Raw genomic sequence first — 20,646 nt, 5'->3', positions numbered from 1 at the left:
GGATCAGTTCAGTATCTTTAGGTTGAATTCAAAAATAAATAAACATATCCCTTCTTATACTTGTTATCAGCAGGAATAGAGCAGTTTTTCTAGCTCAGCAGACCTAAGAGTTTTTATTAATGATTCCAAAGATAGCTCTAGGGTCACAAACAAGAACCCAAAATGTTTCAGAACCACTTGCTGTAATGTTATGATGACAAATTTCAATATAAAGCAACACAAGTAAAAATATCTAGCAACAACAGCATTTTAAAAGAATGGTAAATGAAGTGAGGGTAAATAAAATGAGTCAATCCAAGTATTAGTTAAATCAGTTCCTTCTTTTGTCCAATTTTTGAAGATTTAAAAGTTTCTATGCTGTTTTACCTCCAGATGTCAGCTTTTACATTAAGAAATCTGATTTGCAATAGCCTTTTAAATAAACATCAAAATGAAGCCTTTAAAATAGGAACCCACTAATCTGTTCAAAATGGTAAGCGTAAGACTTATGCATAGGTTTCATTGTACAGATATTATTTAAATAGATAACATTTTATTAAAATTGGCATAGATATGAAGAATAGATCAGACTATGTCCAGGAATTTGTGATAATAATGTCTGTTGACAGCTAGCCAAAGATTAAGAATACCTTGTTATAACCTTATTATGATGCTTTTACAACTCAGTACTCTGGTGCAGGTCTAATTTTATTGACAATGACCTAGCACTTGGCTACATTGGCTACATAGCATCATCCTTCAGCAGCAAGAATTTTCAAAAGTTTGAAAAAGCCCTCAATTTCTGGAACTTCCCTCAGTCATAAGATTTTTCTGAAGGATTAGAAAGTCCCCAATTTCTGAAGCTACCTTCCCAAGTTATATTTTCCAAAACCAACTTAACCACAGCAAAGAATGACCAAGTAGGGCATCTTAAATGCCAGTAAGAGGACAAGTCACAGCTGCTTTTCGGCTAAGCTACCAGCTCACAACCATCATATTTATTATATTTCTTAATTCATTTATTTTTAAATCCTCAGGAGATCTCCTAAATATTTTTCCAATATTATAGACATTAACATGATATGATCGATCACAAATCTAGTGAGGAATGTAAATTCCTTCATGCAATTTTTAAGGCAGATTTGCCATCCATTACAAATATCACTTTTTATGTGGTTGTCACTACTTGAGACATTGAAGCCAATTCCTTCATTATTCCTAATTATGTAAATTTTGATCACGAGCGCTGAACACATAGCACACCAAAAGGTAAAAAATGCAAGAAATACCTCACATCTTATTTTGTCCATTTTCCCTGTCCTCCCCTTAAGCTTAACAGAATTGCTCCTCTTAGAGCAACTTTAACTGGTTTACAATTTATCCCCTTTTCTTTCTCCTGCCAGATCTCTGGAGGAGATGTTAATGAGTCTAGTAATGGTTTAACAGACAACAGAAGAAATAACAAAGAAAAGCTAAAGGTGTGAATACTCCGCAAGCTGGAGTAATCAGGTTCTGTATAGCTGAGTTAAGGAGATATTCAAGCGAGAGACCTCACTGATTTTCGCTCAGTGAAGACAAACGGAAAACATACCTGCTTGACCCGTGGTGACACTGACAGCCGCGAAGAGCCTCTGGGACCGACTCAAGTCAGAAACTCCATTCACAGCTTCAACTTCAAAAGTGTAGTTAGCGTGGGCCAGCAGGTCCATGACAGTGACCTGGTTATCCTCTAACCCAGTCTGCTGGGGCATGTAGCCAATGTTACTCCCACAGGGGACGCATTCGCCCTGATCCCAGCTGCACCGCTTACAGAGTATCCGATAGGTCACGTCGTTTCGCCCCCCATTGTCTGCAGGGGGACTCCATTCCAAGCTCACTGTGGTTTGGTTGATATTGAAAATGAGGTTCTGCGGTGCAGATGGAGGCCCTTAGGAAACCAAAAGTAAGTAAACGAATAAACAAAACTAGCCAAAAACAAACAAACAAACAAAACGAAAGGATCCACACGGGGCATTAAGCTAGCGGCTCAATTACCACACAGAAAACTAGCTGAAATGCTTTCTTTCACATAAACATTTCACTACCTTTCCTAGACAAACCTTATAAAAGCCATCCTGAATTCACTTGGCAAGAGGCTTTATTTATTTTCCATTTTAATATGTCAAAATGAAAATAGGATAACGACTGTCTTTGTAGTTTTGCCATGGTCTTTAGCTATTTTTCTTCCAACCAATTAAAAAAGAATAGCTAATGCACCTAAAAAAACAGTTGTGCAGTTCTTTAAAAATAGTTTTCCTTTTAACCATGTAAGAGAGAATACATCTATTCATTCTTAATGTGCTCAAGAATGATTTATAGTAATGTCTGGAATTGGCTTTGGATTTGAGTCTCTCAAACATTCATTCATTGAAGCACCAAGATGTGAGATTTGCTCTATTTAGTGATGGAATTTTAATTCAGAAACCATTACTTTTTAATTACATTTCACAGCCATGCAAGACACAAATAATTTTTACATTTTATTTGTTATTCCTATTGGATACATGTGTAAAATATGATTAAAATGCAAGATCTGGGAGACATGAAAACTACACTGATGATGATGTAAGGTGTATTTATTTTATATTATTGTTTAGCCTTATTGGTTTATGTAAAGTTTCTAAGTGTTTAATAATAATTAAGAATGTACTCAGAAATTTCAGGTTTATCTCAATGATGTCACAATCCTACAAACAAATGGAAGGGGTCTGAAAGTCTTTATTTCACAATTACGAACTTACTTGTGCATGCCACATACGGTGGGTCAGACGGAGCCCTGTAATACCCATCCTCACAGTCACACCTTGAGGAGCCTTCTTTATCAGAAAAACTGTGAGTTGGACAACGAGAGCACTGAAGATCTTGAGAGGAAGATTTGTAGAACCCACGGCCACAGGCTGAGAATGCAAAAGAAAGTGAAAATAGAAACATGAAAACAAGCAGACCCTTTCTGAATTTTAGTAATTTTTAGCAAACAATAAAATATGAAATCTGATTTCCAAATGTGCTATCATCAGACTCAATAGAAACCTAGATTCTAATAAGAAATTTCTAACATACTCTTTTTATATCTGTAGCCATGTTGCCTGAGAACTATCAATAACTATAAGCCCTAAGTCTCTAATTAAACAGAAAAAAAAAAATTGTAAGAACATGCCCTTTATGGTATAATTCTATAATTCTATTTAGTGTATATCAGTAAACCTACTTTACAATACTACATTTTAAAGCAAAATAATAAAAACCAAATGATACAGCAAACTTGGACCTGTAGTTGGCATCAGTCCAAAATCTAGAGCCCAAAACTAAACACAAACATAATTTATTTAGACAAAATCTCAGCATGGTTAATTCAGGGGAACTTTGATTTCACTAATAATTAACTTGCTTGTTGATTTGCATTAACACACTTCAAAGTTCTGTTTTCTTAATCTAATACAGCTGTAAATTAAGTCTTTATGTGTGAATATGGTTCTTAGTGAAAAATATTAAAATCATTTTATGACCTGACTAGAAACAATAGTGATGCAAACATTTTTATCTTAAAATGATAGAAATGTATTCCCCCTACCAATTTTCAGAAAACTTCAAGATATAATTTAAGTTCTAAGGCAGTCTGTTTCCCACTCAGCAAACTTCCCTGTTACTAAAAATAATGAAACCCTATGGATAGGAGAAACCTATTCTATCAGAAATAAGGAGAAAGCCATTAACCACAAACAGGTGATGACTCTCCTCTACTGGGAAAAGTTAGGATAGTCAGAGTAACACAGCCATGCTCTCAGCAACGAACAGACAGGCACCCAAAGATACCTACCACCTTCCAGCGAGTTTCCCTTACTCACTTAGACTACATGTTACAAAATCAAGTAACCTGGAAGAATTTACTATCCCCAGACATTTTATATATATTTATCTTCAATTAAAATTTAGCAAATTTAATTTTCCTCATTTCAACATTTTTAAATTAATTGATGGTACCATACATTGAATATATTAAAGAGATTCAATTTGCCCTCCATATTTATTAAATGAATATCTCTTTAAGTTTCAGTGACCTTCAAATTTAATGGAAATTAATAAATCATATCTATAAAGAAAAATTACTGAATATTTAACATAAATTCAATTATAACTTCTATGTATTAGATTCAAGTTTATTTAATATTCTCAACTTGGGCATTATTCAGCAGCATAATCACATTTTCACTCATGGGTGGGAAAAACAATCGTATCTTATTAAGAAAATCCTATCTTATTCTCTAGAAAAAAAAAAGTTAAGTCATTCTACACTTTTGCTCACATGCTGAATATTTAATACATAATTTGGTGCAAATAAGAAATCCAAATTATCTTTTAAGCTTAAAGAAAAAACAAGACTGTTTTATATGAACAAGATCGGTATTTTAGGTAACTTAAAAACTTAAAGATATATTATATTGTGATAGATAAGTTAAAGATTTGTGAACAGAACTACCATCATCTCTATGTAAATATATGATCCACTTATGCTCTCAGAAGCCAGTCTGCTTTTAGTTGGCCTCCTCAATTCCTACAAGAGGGAAACACTGGCAAACATATTAGGCCAGTAGATGAATGCATCTTCACATGTTCTTGTAGCAATTACTACAGATCTAAAACACAGAACAGTGAGATCCATTATGAAATAATATCAAAAAACACTTCAAAATTTTTCTAAAGATATGACCCTGCCACATAAAAGAATGGGTAACTGGTAGGATAAAGGATTTAGCATGGATTTCTCAGGCTGGAAATTCCTGTAAGTATGCACTGTATCTTGCTCCACATATTATCTGTAATTCAGTGATCAGATAGAACATCCATAATATAGAGAATGCAATGCTTTATTCACAACCTACAGCTTGATAACACAAAGTCTCAGAGAATTAAAAAAGAAAAAAAGATAAAGACAGAGAGAAGAGGTGTATGCTGATAGTCTTTGATGATATTATGTGTATTTGTTTACTTTTTACAGAGATAGGAGGTTAGGGAACAAGGAAATGGACACAGTGGCACCATGATTTAATATCTACTAGGTAAGATCAACATTTAACATCTACTGGGTAAGCTTTTTTCTTTTCTTTTTTTAAAAATTTTGTTTCTATTCCCAGGTCATGCTAGTGGTAAAGAACCTACCTGCCAATGCGGGAGATTTGAGAGCCCCTGGTCAGCAAGATCCCCTGGTCAAGGAAATGGCAACCCACTCCAGTATTCTTGCCTGGAGAATCCCAAGGACGAGGAGCCCACAGAGTCACACAGAGTCCGACACTTAGTATGCAGGTAAGACCAAACAAGATTCTACCAGGTAGCTGGATGCCTATCAATTCTGGAAGCCTTACCTTATTGTTGTTGCTCAGTCACTAAGTCATGTCTGACCCTTTGCGACCCCTTGGCCATAGCCCGCTAGGCCCCTCTGTCCATGGAATTCTCCAGGCAAGAATACTGGAGTGGGTAGCCATTCCCTTCTCCAGGGGGTCTTCCCAACCCAGGGATGGAACCCGGGTCTCCTGCATTACAGACAGATTCTTTACTGGCTGAGCCACAGGGACACCCAAGATCAAACCAGTCCATCCTAAACAAAATCAATCCTCAATATTCATTGGAAGGACTGAAGCTGAAGTTCCAATACTTCGGCCACCTGACACAAAGAGCCGACTCATTGGAAAACACCCTGAAGCTTGGAAAGATTGAAGGCAAAAAGAGAAGAGGGTAGCAGAGGATAAGATCCTTAGATAGCATGACCTACTCAAGGGACGTGAATTTGAGCAAGCACCAAGAGACAGTGAAGGACAGGGAAGGCTGGCAGGCTGCAGTCCACAGCGTCACAAAGAGTCAGACTTGACTTAGCAACTGAACAACAAGGTAACGCTGCCAGATCTGGTAGGCAGCAAGCTACCCAGTGGAATCTCTGCAATTCTCATCCTCCTGTTGCAAAGAAAGGCTTCTAACTAAGGCTCACTCCCACTTTTCTCACAAATAAGGAGGACCATTTCTTGCTCCACTTCCATGATTTGTAGAAGTGTAGAATATGTATGGTACCTAATGTAGAGAAATGTAAAACCCTTATCACTCAACTTTCAAATTACATTAAATTCTGTTACCATTTTAGCAGATGGGAAAACAGATTTGAAGCAAAGTTAACATGAGTTCCTCAAATAATTCCATTGTCTAGGTTAAAACTGGATTTAGAACACAGGACTGCTGATACTTAACCATATGCTATTGCTTCAGCCTTGACTGCTGAATGAGCCAAAGTCTGGCATCTATTCAATGTGTCTTGAAGCTTTAGCATCCCACAAATGAATTTTCAGTGGGTACCTACTGTCTTTTAGCGTATCCTTTGACTATTTAAAGCATTTACTTTAATTTAGAAAATGGTGAAATAATATCCTAGCTACCACACCTTACAGAAGAGGTGTATTAAATAGATCTTTTCAATTTCACTATGAATTTTGGCACTGAGGATGCCTGCAAAATGATAGAGTACATGCATGGCCATCATTAAATAGATAATGAGAGAAGCAATCCCAGAAAAATGTGGTCATAAAAGTCTTAGCATTTTTTTTTGAAGTATTATTCTGTTTCAGTTCAGTTAATAATGAAAATAATAAGTTGTAACAAGATGATTTTCACTCACCCTCTAAGGAAGCCATTAATTTAAATTTATTAAAAGTAAGTATAAAATCTTGGGAGCTACAGTATGAAGAGGAAAGCCAAGAACACAAGAAGACATAAGCTGTATCTCTTAGGATAGTAGTTTGAGCAATTGGGTGGTAAAAAGTTTTGGAAAGAAGTAACAGATGCTCATAAAATTAAAATTTCAGATAAGATATCTAGATGAAATAGCTTGAGTAAAATACTCAGGAAGAGAAACTGGGGTGAAGTGATATACCTGAGATTTAACCACTTAAGGAAGACTTACATGAGCTCTCCAACTGCTCCCAAAAGCCTACATAGAAATAAAAGCAATTCTCCTTTCTTATAAACGCAGCTTGTTTTCCAAAAAGGTACTAGTAAAAAAGTTTTTCATGGTAAATGCCTTCTGAAACCTCAATCAAAGATAAATTCTCTTCATACATAATGGTGAAGTATATAAGAATGACTTTCTAGGAATTGTGCTACAGTGGTTTTACAGTTTTTTTCCTTCTTTTGTTTCAATTCTCAATTTGGTCAACAGCATTTGAACTCAAAGCAGACTTTAATTAAAGTAGTGTATGGCTATCGTAAAATTAGTTACAGCAAGAAACATACCATTTTAATTTCCTGCCTTTCAATAATTTTGCTTTTTTAACTGAACATTGTTTTAAGGTAATGTTTTGCTGTATTGATGAAGACTAGTAATATGTATAAAATTTGTTTTCAATATTCAATTACTTTTTAAAAAGTGATACTTCACCAATTATTTTAGTAACAGTATTTTTCCATGTCACCACAAAGACTTGCCTGGGACTGATTCTTTGGACTGTTTTTTCCCAACCAGTAATGAATGGGCCTCCGTGAATAAAATAACATAAGTTCATTAATCCTAGAGCTAAGAACCGTAATCTTGTCAGATTTCATATACTAAGCAAGTTTTTGCTTAGCTAGTTGTTTACATGGAAAACCACCGAAGAAAATCTAAGAAGTACATGAAACTTCTGTTTACTAGACAGTGACAAGATTTTCTACTGCAATATATATACACTAAATTACATTACAGAATATATTTCAAGATCTGCTTTACTGTCTACAGTAATGAAGTAACTGTAACATTATACTTAACTTCAATTTTTTTTAAATGAGAATATCATCTTATATAACACAATTGGTTCAAATAATATTTGGGATTTAAATTCTTAAAAAAACATACAAACTTTATAAGTAAATTACTTAAGAGCAATAAAATTCTGAACACAAAGATATAAGAGAGTTGATATGAAAGACTTGTATTCTGATTCTTGATTAAACTCTCCTAACAACAGCACACTACATAGTTGTCTTCAATGGATTGCACTTGTTGAAGCAATGGGGTGCTAGGCCTTTGAATATACACTTACATGAGGCAGTTTGTGCAACAGTCAGGGTACTTGTGTAAACCATTGTTTGTTCTCAATGAACCATCCTAAAGACCATTGTAAAGCCACAGACAAATTTCCACTCTTTAGGTGGAATTAGGTGAAGTGGAATGCTTTTTTTTTTTCTTTTTCTGATCAAGGGTGCAGATACTCAGACTTTCTCTGGTGCATGACTTATAAGCATAAGTTTGGGAGATATCCTCAATGATTATACTTCTAAGGACATTCTCCCACAAAATGGTTATTCTAGAAAATCCACATACTTTTAGATTTCTAGAGCCAAGAATGATTCCCTTGACCTTAATGGGCACATTTTTTTTGAAATCTTAAACTCCACCTTTAATTTCAGACATAGCTGACCCCATCCTAAACCTTCAGGCACTGAAATTCTACGCCTTAGTGGGCTGTCTTCTATGATTGAGCATGAGGTGTGTTTTGAAAAGAAACTAGTCTTGGCAGTATTAAAAATAACTAAATCATTATTACGGCTTTGATATTTCTATATTTTAAAAACTTTCCAGGTGCTTAGAATCATCATCCTGGAGGTTCTATGTCTTTTCTCAGACTATCAAAGTCTGGAAAGAATGCATGGTAATAAGATATTTCCACCATAAAATTGATGAGGGAAATAAGATTAGATATTATTGAGAGTATAATAAGTTGAAATTTTAAAATAATTAAAACTTGACATTCATTAATAAGCCAATCAAAAATTAGGCAAAGAATCTGAACAAATATTTCTCTAAGGAACATATATAAGTGGCCAATAAACACACAAAATGATGCTCAAGATTATTAGTCATCAGGGAAAAAGAAATTAAAACTATACTGATAAATCACTTATACCCAACAGGAAGACTATAATCAATAAGACAGCTAAAAGATGTCTAGTGAGGATATGGAGGAATTAGAACTCTTACATACTGCTATCGGGAATATAAAACGGTTCAGCCCCTTGAAGAAAACTGGCAAGTCCTCAACAGTTTAAACATAGTTATCATGTTACCCAACAACTCCACTCCTAGGTATGTATCCCAGGTGAAATGAAAATATTTACTGACACAAAAACTTGAATATAATTAAATGTTTACAGCAGAATTATTCATCATAGCCCCAAATGTGGAAACAATCCGAATGTTCATCAACTAATAAATGAATACACACAATGGAATACTATTCAGCAATCAAAAGCAGTTAAAGTTGGATACATTCTGGCATGACTGAACTTTGAAAACATTATGCCATGTGAAAGAATTCGGTCACATCGATCCAGTCACAGCAGCAAAGTGTGTGCGCTCAGTCCTGTCCGACTCTTTGAGACTCCATGGACTGCAACCTGCTAAGCTCCTCTGTCCATGGAATTTCCCAGGCAGGAATTCTGGAGTGGACCTTCCTGACCCAGGGACTGAACCCGCATCTCTCGCATCTCCAGGATTGTCAGCTGGGCCACCTGGGAATCCCAGTCACAAAAGACCATATACTAGATAATTCTGTTTACATGAAATATCCAGAATAGGCAAGTCTATAGAGACAGAAAGTAGATTAGTGGTTGCTAAAAGCTGGGACATTGAGAGGAATAGAAAGTGACTGTTAATGTGTGCAGGGTCTCTTTCTGGGATAATGAAAATGTTCAAAAATTGATTTGTAGGGATGGTTGCACAACTCTGTAATTATACTAGGACTTCCCTGGTGGTCAGAAGGTAAAGAATCCACCTACAATGTGGGAGACCTGGGTTCAATTCCTGGGTTGGCAAGATCCCCTGGAGGAGGACATGGCAACCCACTCCAGTATTCTTGCCTGGAGAATCCCCAAGGACAAAGGAGCCTGGTGGTGCTACAGTCCATGGAGTCACAAAGAGTTGGACCTGCTGAGTGACTAAGCACACCCATAACTATACTAACAAAATATTTTAAACTGTTAACTGCAAGGGGTGAGTTGTATGGTACGTACATTTTATCTAGTAAAGTTGTTTTGCATAATAAAATCCATTGATAATGCAATTTTAAACTGAACATTTAAGTAAGCCAACATTAAGAAAAAATACCAAATTTTATCTGTCAAAAATATGTTTGCCTTTCTAACACATATGTTCTGTATTCATCTATTTTTATACAGCTATATTTGGGTGTAAAAAATTAAGCAAAAAATTTTAAAAGAAGGAAAATATATAATCAATATATTTTACCCATTTGTTAACTTTAGAGTTTTATAAGAATTTATCTTTTATCTGAAGACTAGCAATTTTATCTGAATAATTTTATAACTTATATATCTATCAATATGAAGTTATATGTGGAGGATTATATACACAGTTAGTTTTGAGTGAATATATGAATAGACTTTAAACATTCTTGTTTTTTACCCACATTCACTGCGCCAGACAAGGGCTGGTTTCCTTTTTACTTCCCATCTCCTTCTCCCAAGAGCTAATGAATACAACTAGGCTTAGCTTCCTCAGTTCTCACTCTGTTTCCAGACCTGCGATTTTAAGCACAATTAAACTTTTTCTGAAGGAATTATATGTATGTGTCTGTGTGTAAAATATGAGGCTTTGCAGATGTTTCCGGCCACAGTTATACAGCTGCAAAGAGTTTATTAATTATGAACTATAAGTGGATTGTTCTGTAATTGAAACTTTCTGGGCCTTAATATTATTGGAGAGTCTACATACGTACATAGGGATTCTAATGAATGCTGTTATTTTATTTATTGCAGATGGACATTCAATTTAGGAAAAGCTAGCCTGTTTCCATAGGAGCTTTCAAATATTTGTGTCATATTCATGTCTGTGCTTCTCCACGCAAAGAGGAGTGCACAGCTTGCAGAAATAGTACTCCCACTGCTCAAAGTGCTGACCTCATCCGGGATGGACAGATCCAGAATTTGTATTTTAATCCTATTGACAGTGCCTCAGTGGGAATAATTACAAAAGTCTGTCTGACAGCCAGACCTCCTGTCATTGACATGCTATGATTTTTCACATTGAGAATGAACAGTGGGCAGGGAGGATAAAAGCAACATGATGTAACAAGTATATTACAGCTTGTGAATCACCATCCATATCACCTCACAACTAACTTGTAAGAATTTAGAAATGATGCAGAAAAATAAAGTTTGATATTAGGTGCTCAAGGGCTGAAAATAATTTTGGGATTTTTCTCAAACTAAAAAGAAAAACTACTTTGGGAGAATTATAAATATACATGTTATTTATTTGTGTTATTTGAGTAATTAATGTTTTGCTGATTCAATATAGTGAATAGGAAACATAAAATAAAAACCACTTAAAGATTTTATTTTTAAGATTTAGACTGTAAAGAGAAAAAAAATTAAACAGTACGTAAATAGCTTTTTTCTTTATTAAATTTTCAGTTTGAAATATGCTAGGAATTTTGCTGAAGTCTGGTATTAAAACACTCTCTACTACACCAGAATCTCACCCTAATTCTGACCTCATTGCCAAAACAATTTTTAAAAAGAGGGAACAAAAAAAGTCAAGTTAGAATATTAAAAATGTTTTCTCTTATTCCCTATTCTCAAAAGAGAAATGGATTTTAACTCAAAGAACTGTGTTCAAATCCACTCCACCATTTACTGGCATGCAGTTTAGACAGACATTTCACATTCTCAGCTCCGATGTCCTCCTTTCCTCGTTATTAATTATTAACAGCTATAGACAATAGTTTCCCCCCCACCCCAATTTTCAAAAGGTTGTTTTAACAACACACTAATTGGTTACCTAGCTGTTAAACGCTAGTGCAAGTGTTTTCATTGACATGCTATCTGTAAAAACACATATATTTCTACCACCATCACCACCCCAAAACCGCACGTACTAACTCACACCCACTTAGTCTTTCAGGGGAGCCTCAGCAAGAGAGGGAAAGAGGTTCTGGAAGGGCTGTCCTGCTCTGCGTGCATCCAGACAGGCCACGGGCGCTGCGGCAAGGGTCTCTGAGCTCAGCCGCTCACCTCGGCTCTCCCTAAGCATTGCCGCCAAACCCCGAGTGTGTCCCAGAGACAGGCACATCCACTCTGGTTCCTGCCGGTAAGGATCCAGAGGTGGAATTTCTAATTATGTAAATTACTTAACAGTCAACTCCCATAAAGAGAAAGATTCAAAATGAAATCAGGCCCTTCTGGATCTCACTCAGTATTGTCCTCAAAGATCCACTGAGAGATCCACCTACAGATAAAAAACACAAATTAATTGTGAAGTCTCAGGATTTAGTAACCCCACTGGAAATGAACTAAAATAATCCTAACCTTAATTCCCATCTAAAGCAAAATAGTGTAATTATGGAATTCCCATGGGCGAAAAACACTTAAATTAGGGGAGGCCAGCTACCCGAACAATGTATTAGTTATATGTAGTAACTAAAAAAAATATAGCCTATTTATGACACAGTATTACTGCATTCTACTAAAAGATTTCCTTGAGGGCATGTCATTAAGAACAAGAGGCAGCAATAAGTTCTCAAACAGCAATTGGTGTTAGGAAGATTCAGACAGGGGATACAATTTACTCTAGCATTTATGCCACTGTAAAGCTTATTTTCAAATATTTCTCTTATAGTTATTATGATATCATACTTTTTGTAATTTGTTTTTATTATTCATTCCTTTTATGCTAAATCACTCCTCACAGTTTTGAAAATAGCAAGAAAAGTCAGATAATGTAAGTTCTATACGCAAAACATAATGTAAAGTATAAAAGCAAGAATTCCTCTTTTGAAAGCTCAATATTTTTGTTTCAACACATGAATGCAGGATAAGTCACTTCAGTTCTGTCCAACTCCTTGAGATCTTATGGACCATGACCTGCCAGGCACCTCTGTCCGTGGGATTCCCCAGGCAAGAATACTGGAGTGGGTTGCCATGCCCTCCTCCAAGGAATCTTTCTGATCCAGGGATCAAACCAGCGTTTCTTAAGTCTCCTGCATTGGCAGGCAGATATTTACCACTAGTGTCACCTGGGAAGCCCTGTTCTAACACAATCATATTAAAAAAAAAAAACATTGCTTAAAAGATAAAGTTAATATTCTAAAAGACGGGCATTGTTAAATTCATCATATAGGTCTCATTCCAACAGTCTTGAAAAAGCAATACTACTTGTTCTTTATATAAATTATGAATCTGACTTCCTTCTAGCATGTACTAGCTGTGTGACCTTTTTCAATTTGCTTAAGTTCTCTGAACCTAGATTTTCCATATCTAAAACAAAGAAATCTAATAAGACTACTTCCAAAGATTGTTGTGAATGAAAGTGCATGATTCATGTGAAGAACTTAGCACAATGCCTGGTAGAGAATAAGCACTCAATAAATAGTAAACTATTATAGCTATTTCACAATGTCAATTTCCATGTGAAGTTTTTTTCCTTCCAAAGACAGACTGTTTTTATTTCATGTGAAGTTTTGATCCCGCTCTGGCTTCTACCACTGGTAAACACTGAGCCACTTCCCCATGACCAGATGTATATGCAAATAGGAAACATGAATTAATTGTTAGGCAAATAGAGTCCTATTATTCATTTATTCTCTCACAAAATAATTATTGTTTGCCTACTCTTTGCATTGTGCCAGGTACTGGACCAAAGTTATATCTGATAAAAGACAAATATGATGATCTCTCAATACTATATTCCTTTTTGAACTAGCATCAAATGGCATGAATAATTATGTTAATTATGTGTTTAAGCTAATTAAATTTCTGATTTTTCATAGGAAATCACCTATGTAAATTATAAATATTGTACCTTAATTTTTATCTTTGACAATGTACTTAATTATCTTCTATTTCCATGCTGAACACAGACTCAAAAGTCACCTTTCCTGCCAAAGCTGTAGCATTTCATCAATGTGAAGGGAAGAAACTACTCAGTGTACGTGGACATGCAGGAAACGTGTGTAAGTACATATTATTGACCAATTATATTTAAACTGGAGAGCTATTTGGGGCAGTTATTGGCTTGTTTTTCAATGAGGCTAATAGTGATCTGGCAATATAAGGATACTCTGTAAAGACAGGTTATTTCACATGAAAAAAACTTCAGGTGGACAAGAAATATGTATATACATACAAATGTTTGTGATTCATTATATTTAACAAAATGAACATTTTTAGTTAAATTCAAAGAATTAAACTTAGATTATATTGTGAGCAATTCATCAATAATTGAACTTTCTCCTACAATCTATTTAAAACTACAATTATGCAGAAAAAGTTTGCAAGATCCATAGACAAAATGAAAAGAATTAATATCACCTTGATTTCTTAAGAACAGACTTTCCATTTCAAGCAGCCTAAGATATGGGCTTTTAACCATCAGTTTTCTGCAATAATTTCAATAATGATTAAAACAAAATCATCAGTTAAGGCAATCTTTCTAGCTATTTCATGGAGACTCTTTTTTTTCTTATTTAGTCAGTTATAAAATGTGGATCAATACTAAGTCTTGTGAAACAAATTACCCTAAAGCAGTTTAAGGCAATTTAAACATGTGGGGAAATAAATAATCATTTCTATTATGTCGTGGAAAATTTTCTGAAGATCATAAAGAAATCAGTTAACCCTGAAGCAGGACATTTTAAAAAGATGCATCAGGACAATGAGGAGATTCAGTCAATCCTTAATTCTTAGAAATAAAAGAAAATAATAGGCAGAATAAGTCCTTACAACAAATAATGTTGTTGAGCTCAATCCTTTTCTCAAAACAGGAGCTAGCTATACACATACACAAAAAGAAATAGACACATACATATACATATATATGAGATACACAGAACTGTCAGAAAAACAGAATGGTTAGAGAGAAACAAAACAGCAAGAATTCTCTAACTGGATACCCATACAACTTCTTAATAATAGAAAACTAGTTAGTTGCTAATTTTTATACCTACACCAAGCAAATAATCTAGGTAGTTCTCTAGTGTCCTATCCACTTTGCAAAAAGATAATGCTGGTACTACTAGAACACTACTTAATGTTTCTTAATAAAGTCTTTAGAAAAAGCTGTGTTAGATATGTAAAAATACATTCTAACTACTTCAGTTCCTTTTTGAAGAATAAGTAACTCATTCTTTATGAAACAATTAAAAACTTTACTTCCTCTGTATTTCCTGACCTCCTAAAGCTACGTAGGAGGCAGTATAAACTGGTCACAATTGTGGTATTAATACTGCCATAATTATTTCTTTCTGTGTGTCTCCTCCAGCCCACTGTGAGCATCTCAAGGACAGAGATTATATTATCCATGGATCCCAAAACCACAGCACATTGCCTAGTACATAGCAGGAGGTTAACCTACATTTATTGAAAGAAAGAATCTTTATTCATCTTACAGCAGTATGCATCTGATAACTGTCATCCCACTTACCAAAGGTTAATTCACTGACACCAGTTAGTAAATTTTTCATAGTAATCAGACCACTGGAAATGACATGATACATTCTTAGTAGAATGTGGTGCCGTCTTGACTATACCAGTTAAAGGAGACATTTCATGGACTTGCACTCCTAAGTTCCCTATTATACTGTATGGGGAAACAATTGCACATGTTTAGATTAATGCACTAGATGATTTCTAAAATGATTCTATGAGCATCCTTAACACAGTAATATGAGTAAATGTATGAATTAGGTGTAACATATTTATTTTTTATTTTTTGGTGGCTCTGGGTCTTCAAGGCTGCTTGCAGGCTTTCTCTAGTTGCAGTGAGCAGGAGCTACTCTTCATCGCAGTGCACAGGCTTCTCATTGTGGGGGCTTATATTGTGGGGGAGCAAATAGGTGCACATTTAGTAGTTGCAGCATGCAGGTTCAGTAGTTGTGGCTCACAGGCCCTAAAATGTCCAGGCTTCAGGAGTTGTGGTACACTGACTTAGTTACCCACGGCATGGAGAATCTTCCTGGACCAGGGATTGAACCCAAGGCCCCTGCATTGGCAGGAGGATTCTTATCACACTGTACCACCAGGGAAGTCCAAGATGTAACATATTTTATAAGAGCATAATCAAAATCATTTTCTTTGAATATGGGAGAGGGAAAGTTGAAGGAAGAGCAACTGCTAAGTACTAAATTATAAATCATGACAAAACTTTCAATGTAGGGCAGTTTTTCCAGACCAAACTCTAAAGAATAACAGACCCCTCATATTCTTAAAGAATAACACTTTACTTTAAATATATGATCTATTCAAACTCAAAACCAAGAATATTCTAGTTTTAGATAATCTAGAATTGCCATGTTCTAAAGAGTACATAGAGAACAACAGATGGGTTCCAAATAGGAAAGGAGTCCGTCAAGGCTGTATATTGTCACCCTGCTTATTTAACTTATATGCAGAGTACATCATGAGAAACGCTGGGCTGGAAGGAGCACAAGCTGGAATCAAGATTGCCAGAAGAAATATCAATAACCTCAGATATGCAGATGACACCACCCTTATGGCAGAAAGTGAAGAACTAAAAAGCCTCTTGATGAAAGTGAAAGAGGAGAGTGAAAAAGTTGGCTTAAAGCTCAACATTCAGAAAACTAAGATCATGGCATCTGGTCCCATCACTTCATGGGAAATAGATGGGGAGACAGTGGAAATAGTGGCAGACTTTATTTTGTTGGGCTCCAAAATCACTGCAGATGGTGACTGCAGCCATGAAATTAAAAGACGCTTACTCCTTGGAAGGGAAGTTATGACCAACCTAGACAGCACATTAAAAAGCAGAGACATTACTTTGCCAACAAAGGCCCATCTGGTCAAGGCTATTGTTTTTCCAGTGGTCATGTATGGATATGAGAGTTGGACTGTGAAGAAAGCTGAGAGCCAAAAAATTGATGCTTTTGAACTGTGGTGTTGGAGAAGACTCTTGAGAGTCCCTTGGACTGCAAGGAGATCCAACCAGTCCATCCTAAAGGAGATCAGTCCTGGGTGTTCATTGGAAGGACTGATGCTGAAGCTGAAACTCCAATACTTTGGCCACCTCATGCGAAGAGTTGACTCATTGGAAAAGACCCTGAAGCTTGGAGGGATTGAGGGCAGGAGGAGAAGGGGATGACAGAGGATGAGATGGTTGGATGGCATCACCGACTCGATGGGCATGAGTTTGAGTAAACTCCGGGAGTTTGTGATGGACAGGGAGGCCTGGTGTGCTGCGATTCACGGGGTCACAAAGAGTCGGACACGACTGAGCAACCGAACTGAACTGAATTGAAAGAGTACACAAATGCTTTCACTTCTGCAAGTAACTTTAAATTAGACAGGCCATCTTTAAAATAAATTCTTGTAATTAACATTTCTATTGGAAAACACAGAAATACCACTGATGCCTTACATTATGAAAAATGATTTCAATTTCCAACTGGCTCTTTTAAATTAAAAAAAACAATTACTGTAGAGTAAGCAAAAAGCTAATTTAAATACAATGGGATATTGCATTTTTTGTTTTATTATGAGTACAAACACATATATACATTCACTTCACCATCTGTACATTTGTGTTATTCCATTCAATTTCATATATCTCAAATTAATTGTTTTGCTTATGACCTATGAGAAGAGCATCATGATAAAACTAAGGGTTAAAGCCTATTTATACGTACATATAATATCTCAATTTTTTCAAGTCTAAACTTAATCCCAACAGAAAAACTGGATAAAAACATAAAGTACCTTAACATTAAAGTGATTTCAGGGAATGTAACATCAATACTACAGAGGATCAAACAACACATATATGCCTACAGATGTCAACCTGAAATAACTGAGAACTTTAGAAGTCAAATACTGTTTTCTCATAGAAAAGGATAATATTGTAAATGAAATATCTGTGGAAAGTTCTTACAAAGAAAAGAATGAAAAAGAATATAATGATTGATTCTATTGCCATACTAATGGCACTATAACATTACATGCATGTGTGTGGTCAGGGTGTCCAAGTCCTTGCGACGCCATGGACTGCAGCTCCCCAGGCTCCTCTGTCCATGGGACTTGTCAGGCAAGAATACTGGAGCGGGATGCCATCCTACTCCAGGGGATATTCCCGACCCAGGAATCGAACCTGCATCTCTTGCATTTCCTGCACTGGCAGATGGATTCTTCACCACTGTGTCACCTGGGAAGCCTGGATATAATATTATATACCGAGAGCTAATAATATATTAAATCTTCTTAATTAATTAGAATCAAATCATCTCAAAACCTACATATAGGTGTGGAAATATCAATCTATACTAATCTGAATTCAGATAATATGAAAGGAAGAAAATCAGTTCAAGGATTATATCCAAGTCAAATGTTAAAGAACATACAGAATAAAAGCAGGTGACAGACTGTGGAAATTTACTGTCAGAGATGGAAACCTGGTGGACTAGGTCAGACAATATTTTGAGAATAATTTTTTTCAATATTTAAGTTGAATTATCTTTTGAGTAAATGTTTAACAAAAGGCTGATAAGAATAGTAGTTGTATCTATGTTTAAATTAAACAAAATATCTAAAAGCTAACGTGTGACTGACTCAGTCCTATGTAATTTAGGGATAATTAAAGGTATGACTTTAATTGCAGGTGGTTAAGAATCAGCCTGCAATGAGGGAAACATGGGTTCAATCCCTGGGTTGGGAATACCCCCAGGGAAGGGCATGGCAACCCACTGCAGTATTCTTGCCTGGAGAATCACCATGAACAGAGGAGCCCGGCGGGCTACAGTCCATGGGGTCACACAGAGTCGGACACAACTGAAATGATGAAGCAGCAGCAGCGAAGTTATGACTTAAAAACCACCTCTGTGAGTAGATGTATGCCAATGGGAAAATGATGGCTACAAATTTTCATGTGCTTCTACTTCCCGTCACTGTAATTAACATACAACCTATGACATGACTAGGGGACTTCCCTGGTGTCTCAGTGATAAGGAATCCACTTGCCAATGCAGGAACAGGGGTTCCATCCCTGGAAGATCCCAGGGTGAAGGAAATGGCAACGGACTCCAGTATTCTTACCCAGGAAATCCATGGACAGAGGAGCCTGACAACTTACAGCCCAGGTCCCAAAAGAGTCAGACATGATTTAGTGACTAAACAAAAAAAATATGACATGACTGGATCAAAGGTGATCCTTGCCAAATGTCAACAATTACAAAAGGAGAGAGTCCAAACCCAGGAAGGAATAATCCTTCTGCTATTTTTGAAAAAGGTTATTTTGTAGTTTAACTTAGTAGTCTTTTAAGAGCCTAAACGGTGAAGTTCTTCAAGCTACAGATACTGAAGGATAGTCTAGCCCACAGGGCCAGTAAAGTTCTAGGATTTTCCCAAAATGAAATTCTTCTCTTATCAATTTTCTCTTATGAATTTGGTATAACACTGATTTCTCAGCTGTTTATCACCACATATTATTCCACAGTATTATTTTACAGAGATAGTTTAATTAGTGAGCTTGAATGACAGTATCAAAATTAGAGTTATGTTCACCTCTCAGGATTCCCTCATGTCTCCAAAGTCATTCTCTAGAATCACACAGTTTTAAGCTTTATCTGTTACTCTCCCTGTTCTTTTGGCGCAGCCCTTTCTGAAGGATCACGAGTTTAGCATCAGCACACCATTTATTAATGGATTAATATACGGTTGCATGTAGTTTTGTGAAAGGTTAAAAAAATTTACTCCAAATTTCATTTTACATATTAAACTAAAATATGAAGGAATAAATCCTTTACACTACACCTCAGTGTTTTATTAGTGCCCCCACTATTAACTTCTAAAGAGAAACAGCATAACTATAAGAAAACTTTATCAAATGCCAGAAGAAATAATAAGAAGGTAGACTATTGAATTCCTAATAGAAAGAAAGCACATGAAGTCTCACAGAAGTATTAAAATAGAACATTACTTTTTTTTTTTTTTTTAAGATTCATGCTCAAATTTAGAGAGATTTATATCATGGCATTAGGCATGTGGTGCTGAACTTCTAAAAGGATATTCTTTACAAATAAATTTGCTAAATTTTCAAACCACACCTGCTTAGTGACACCGTATTTAACGTCTGGTTACTGGGCTTCCCTGGTGGATCAGACAGTAAAGGATCTGCCTGCAATGTTGGAGACCTGAGTTTGATCCCTGGGTTGGGAAGAACTGCTAGAGAAGGAAATGGTAACCCACTCCAGCATTCTTGCTTGGGAAATCCCATGGACGGAGGAACCTGGTGGGCTACGGGCCACGGGGTCACAAATAGTCGGACACAACCGGGCAACTGACACTTGGGCAACTGAGTCCCTCTTCTCTTTTCCCCTTCCTATAATTAAGCACTTACAGATCCAAAATCTCCATCTTTATATCTATCCCTATCTATCCATTTACCCATCTATTTTTCTCATCTATCTATACATCTAACTCATTCTAGGTACATGATACTATCACCACAATCTTACAAGACGGTCATCATATTCTTCCAAGTAAACGTAACAATGTTAACTTCATTTCCTTATATTTCACAGGAATTTGGTCCTTTGAAGCTTTCCTTCCTAGTGTCATGAAATATTAAGCAAGTTTTTATTACCACCCAGG

General features: G+C 35.9%; 1 protein-coding gene across 5 annotated transcripts in view; it reads right to left on the bottom strand.

Annotated features, from left to right (window-relative positions):
* Positions 1-20,646, bottom strand: part of EPHA7 (EPH receptor A7) — a 201,954-nt gene that overhangs the window by 132,349 nt on the left and 48,959 nt on the right. For all 5 annotated transcript variants that reach the window (XM_043890377.1, XM_043890378.1, XM_043890379.1 and 2 more), the window contains exons 4-5: positions 2,760-2,915; positions 1,571-1,906 (exon numbers count right to left, since the gene is read on the bottom strand). In XM_043890377.1, the coding sequence (XP_043746312.1) occupies positions 1,571-1,906; positions 2,760-2,915 (492 nt within the window). The remainder of the gene's footprint in view (positions 1-1,570; positions 1,907-2,759; positions 2,916-20,646) is intronic.

The sequence above is a fragment of the Cervus elaphus genome, chromosome 28, assembly GCF_910594005.1.
Source record: "Cervus elaphus chromosome 28, mCerEla1.1, whole genome shotgun sequence".
NCBI lineage: Eukaryota > Metazoa > Chordata > Mammalia > Artiodactyla > Cervidae > Cervus > Cervus elaphus.
The sequence above is the reverse complement of the archived record's forward strand: the minus strand, read 5'-3'. Positions and strand labels throughout refer to the sequence as shown.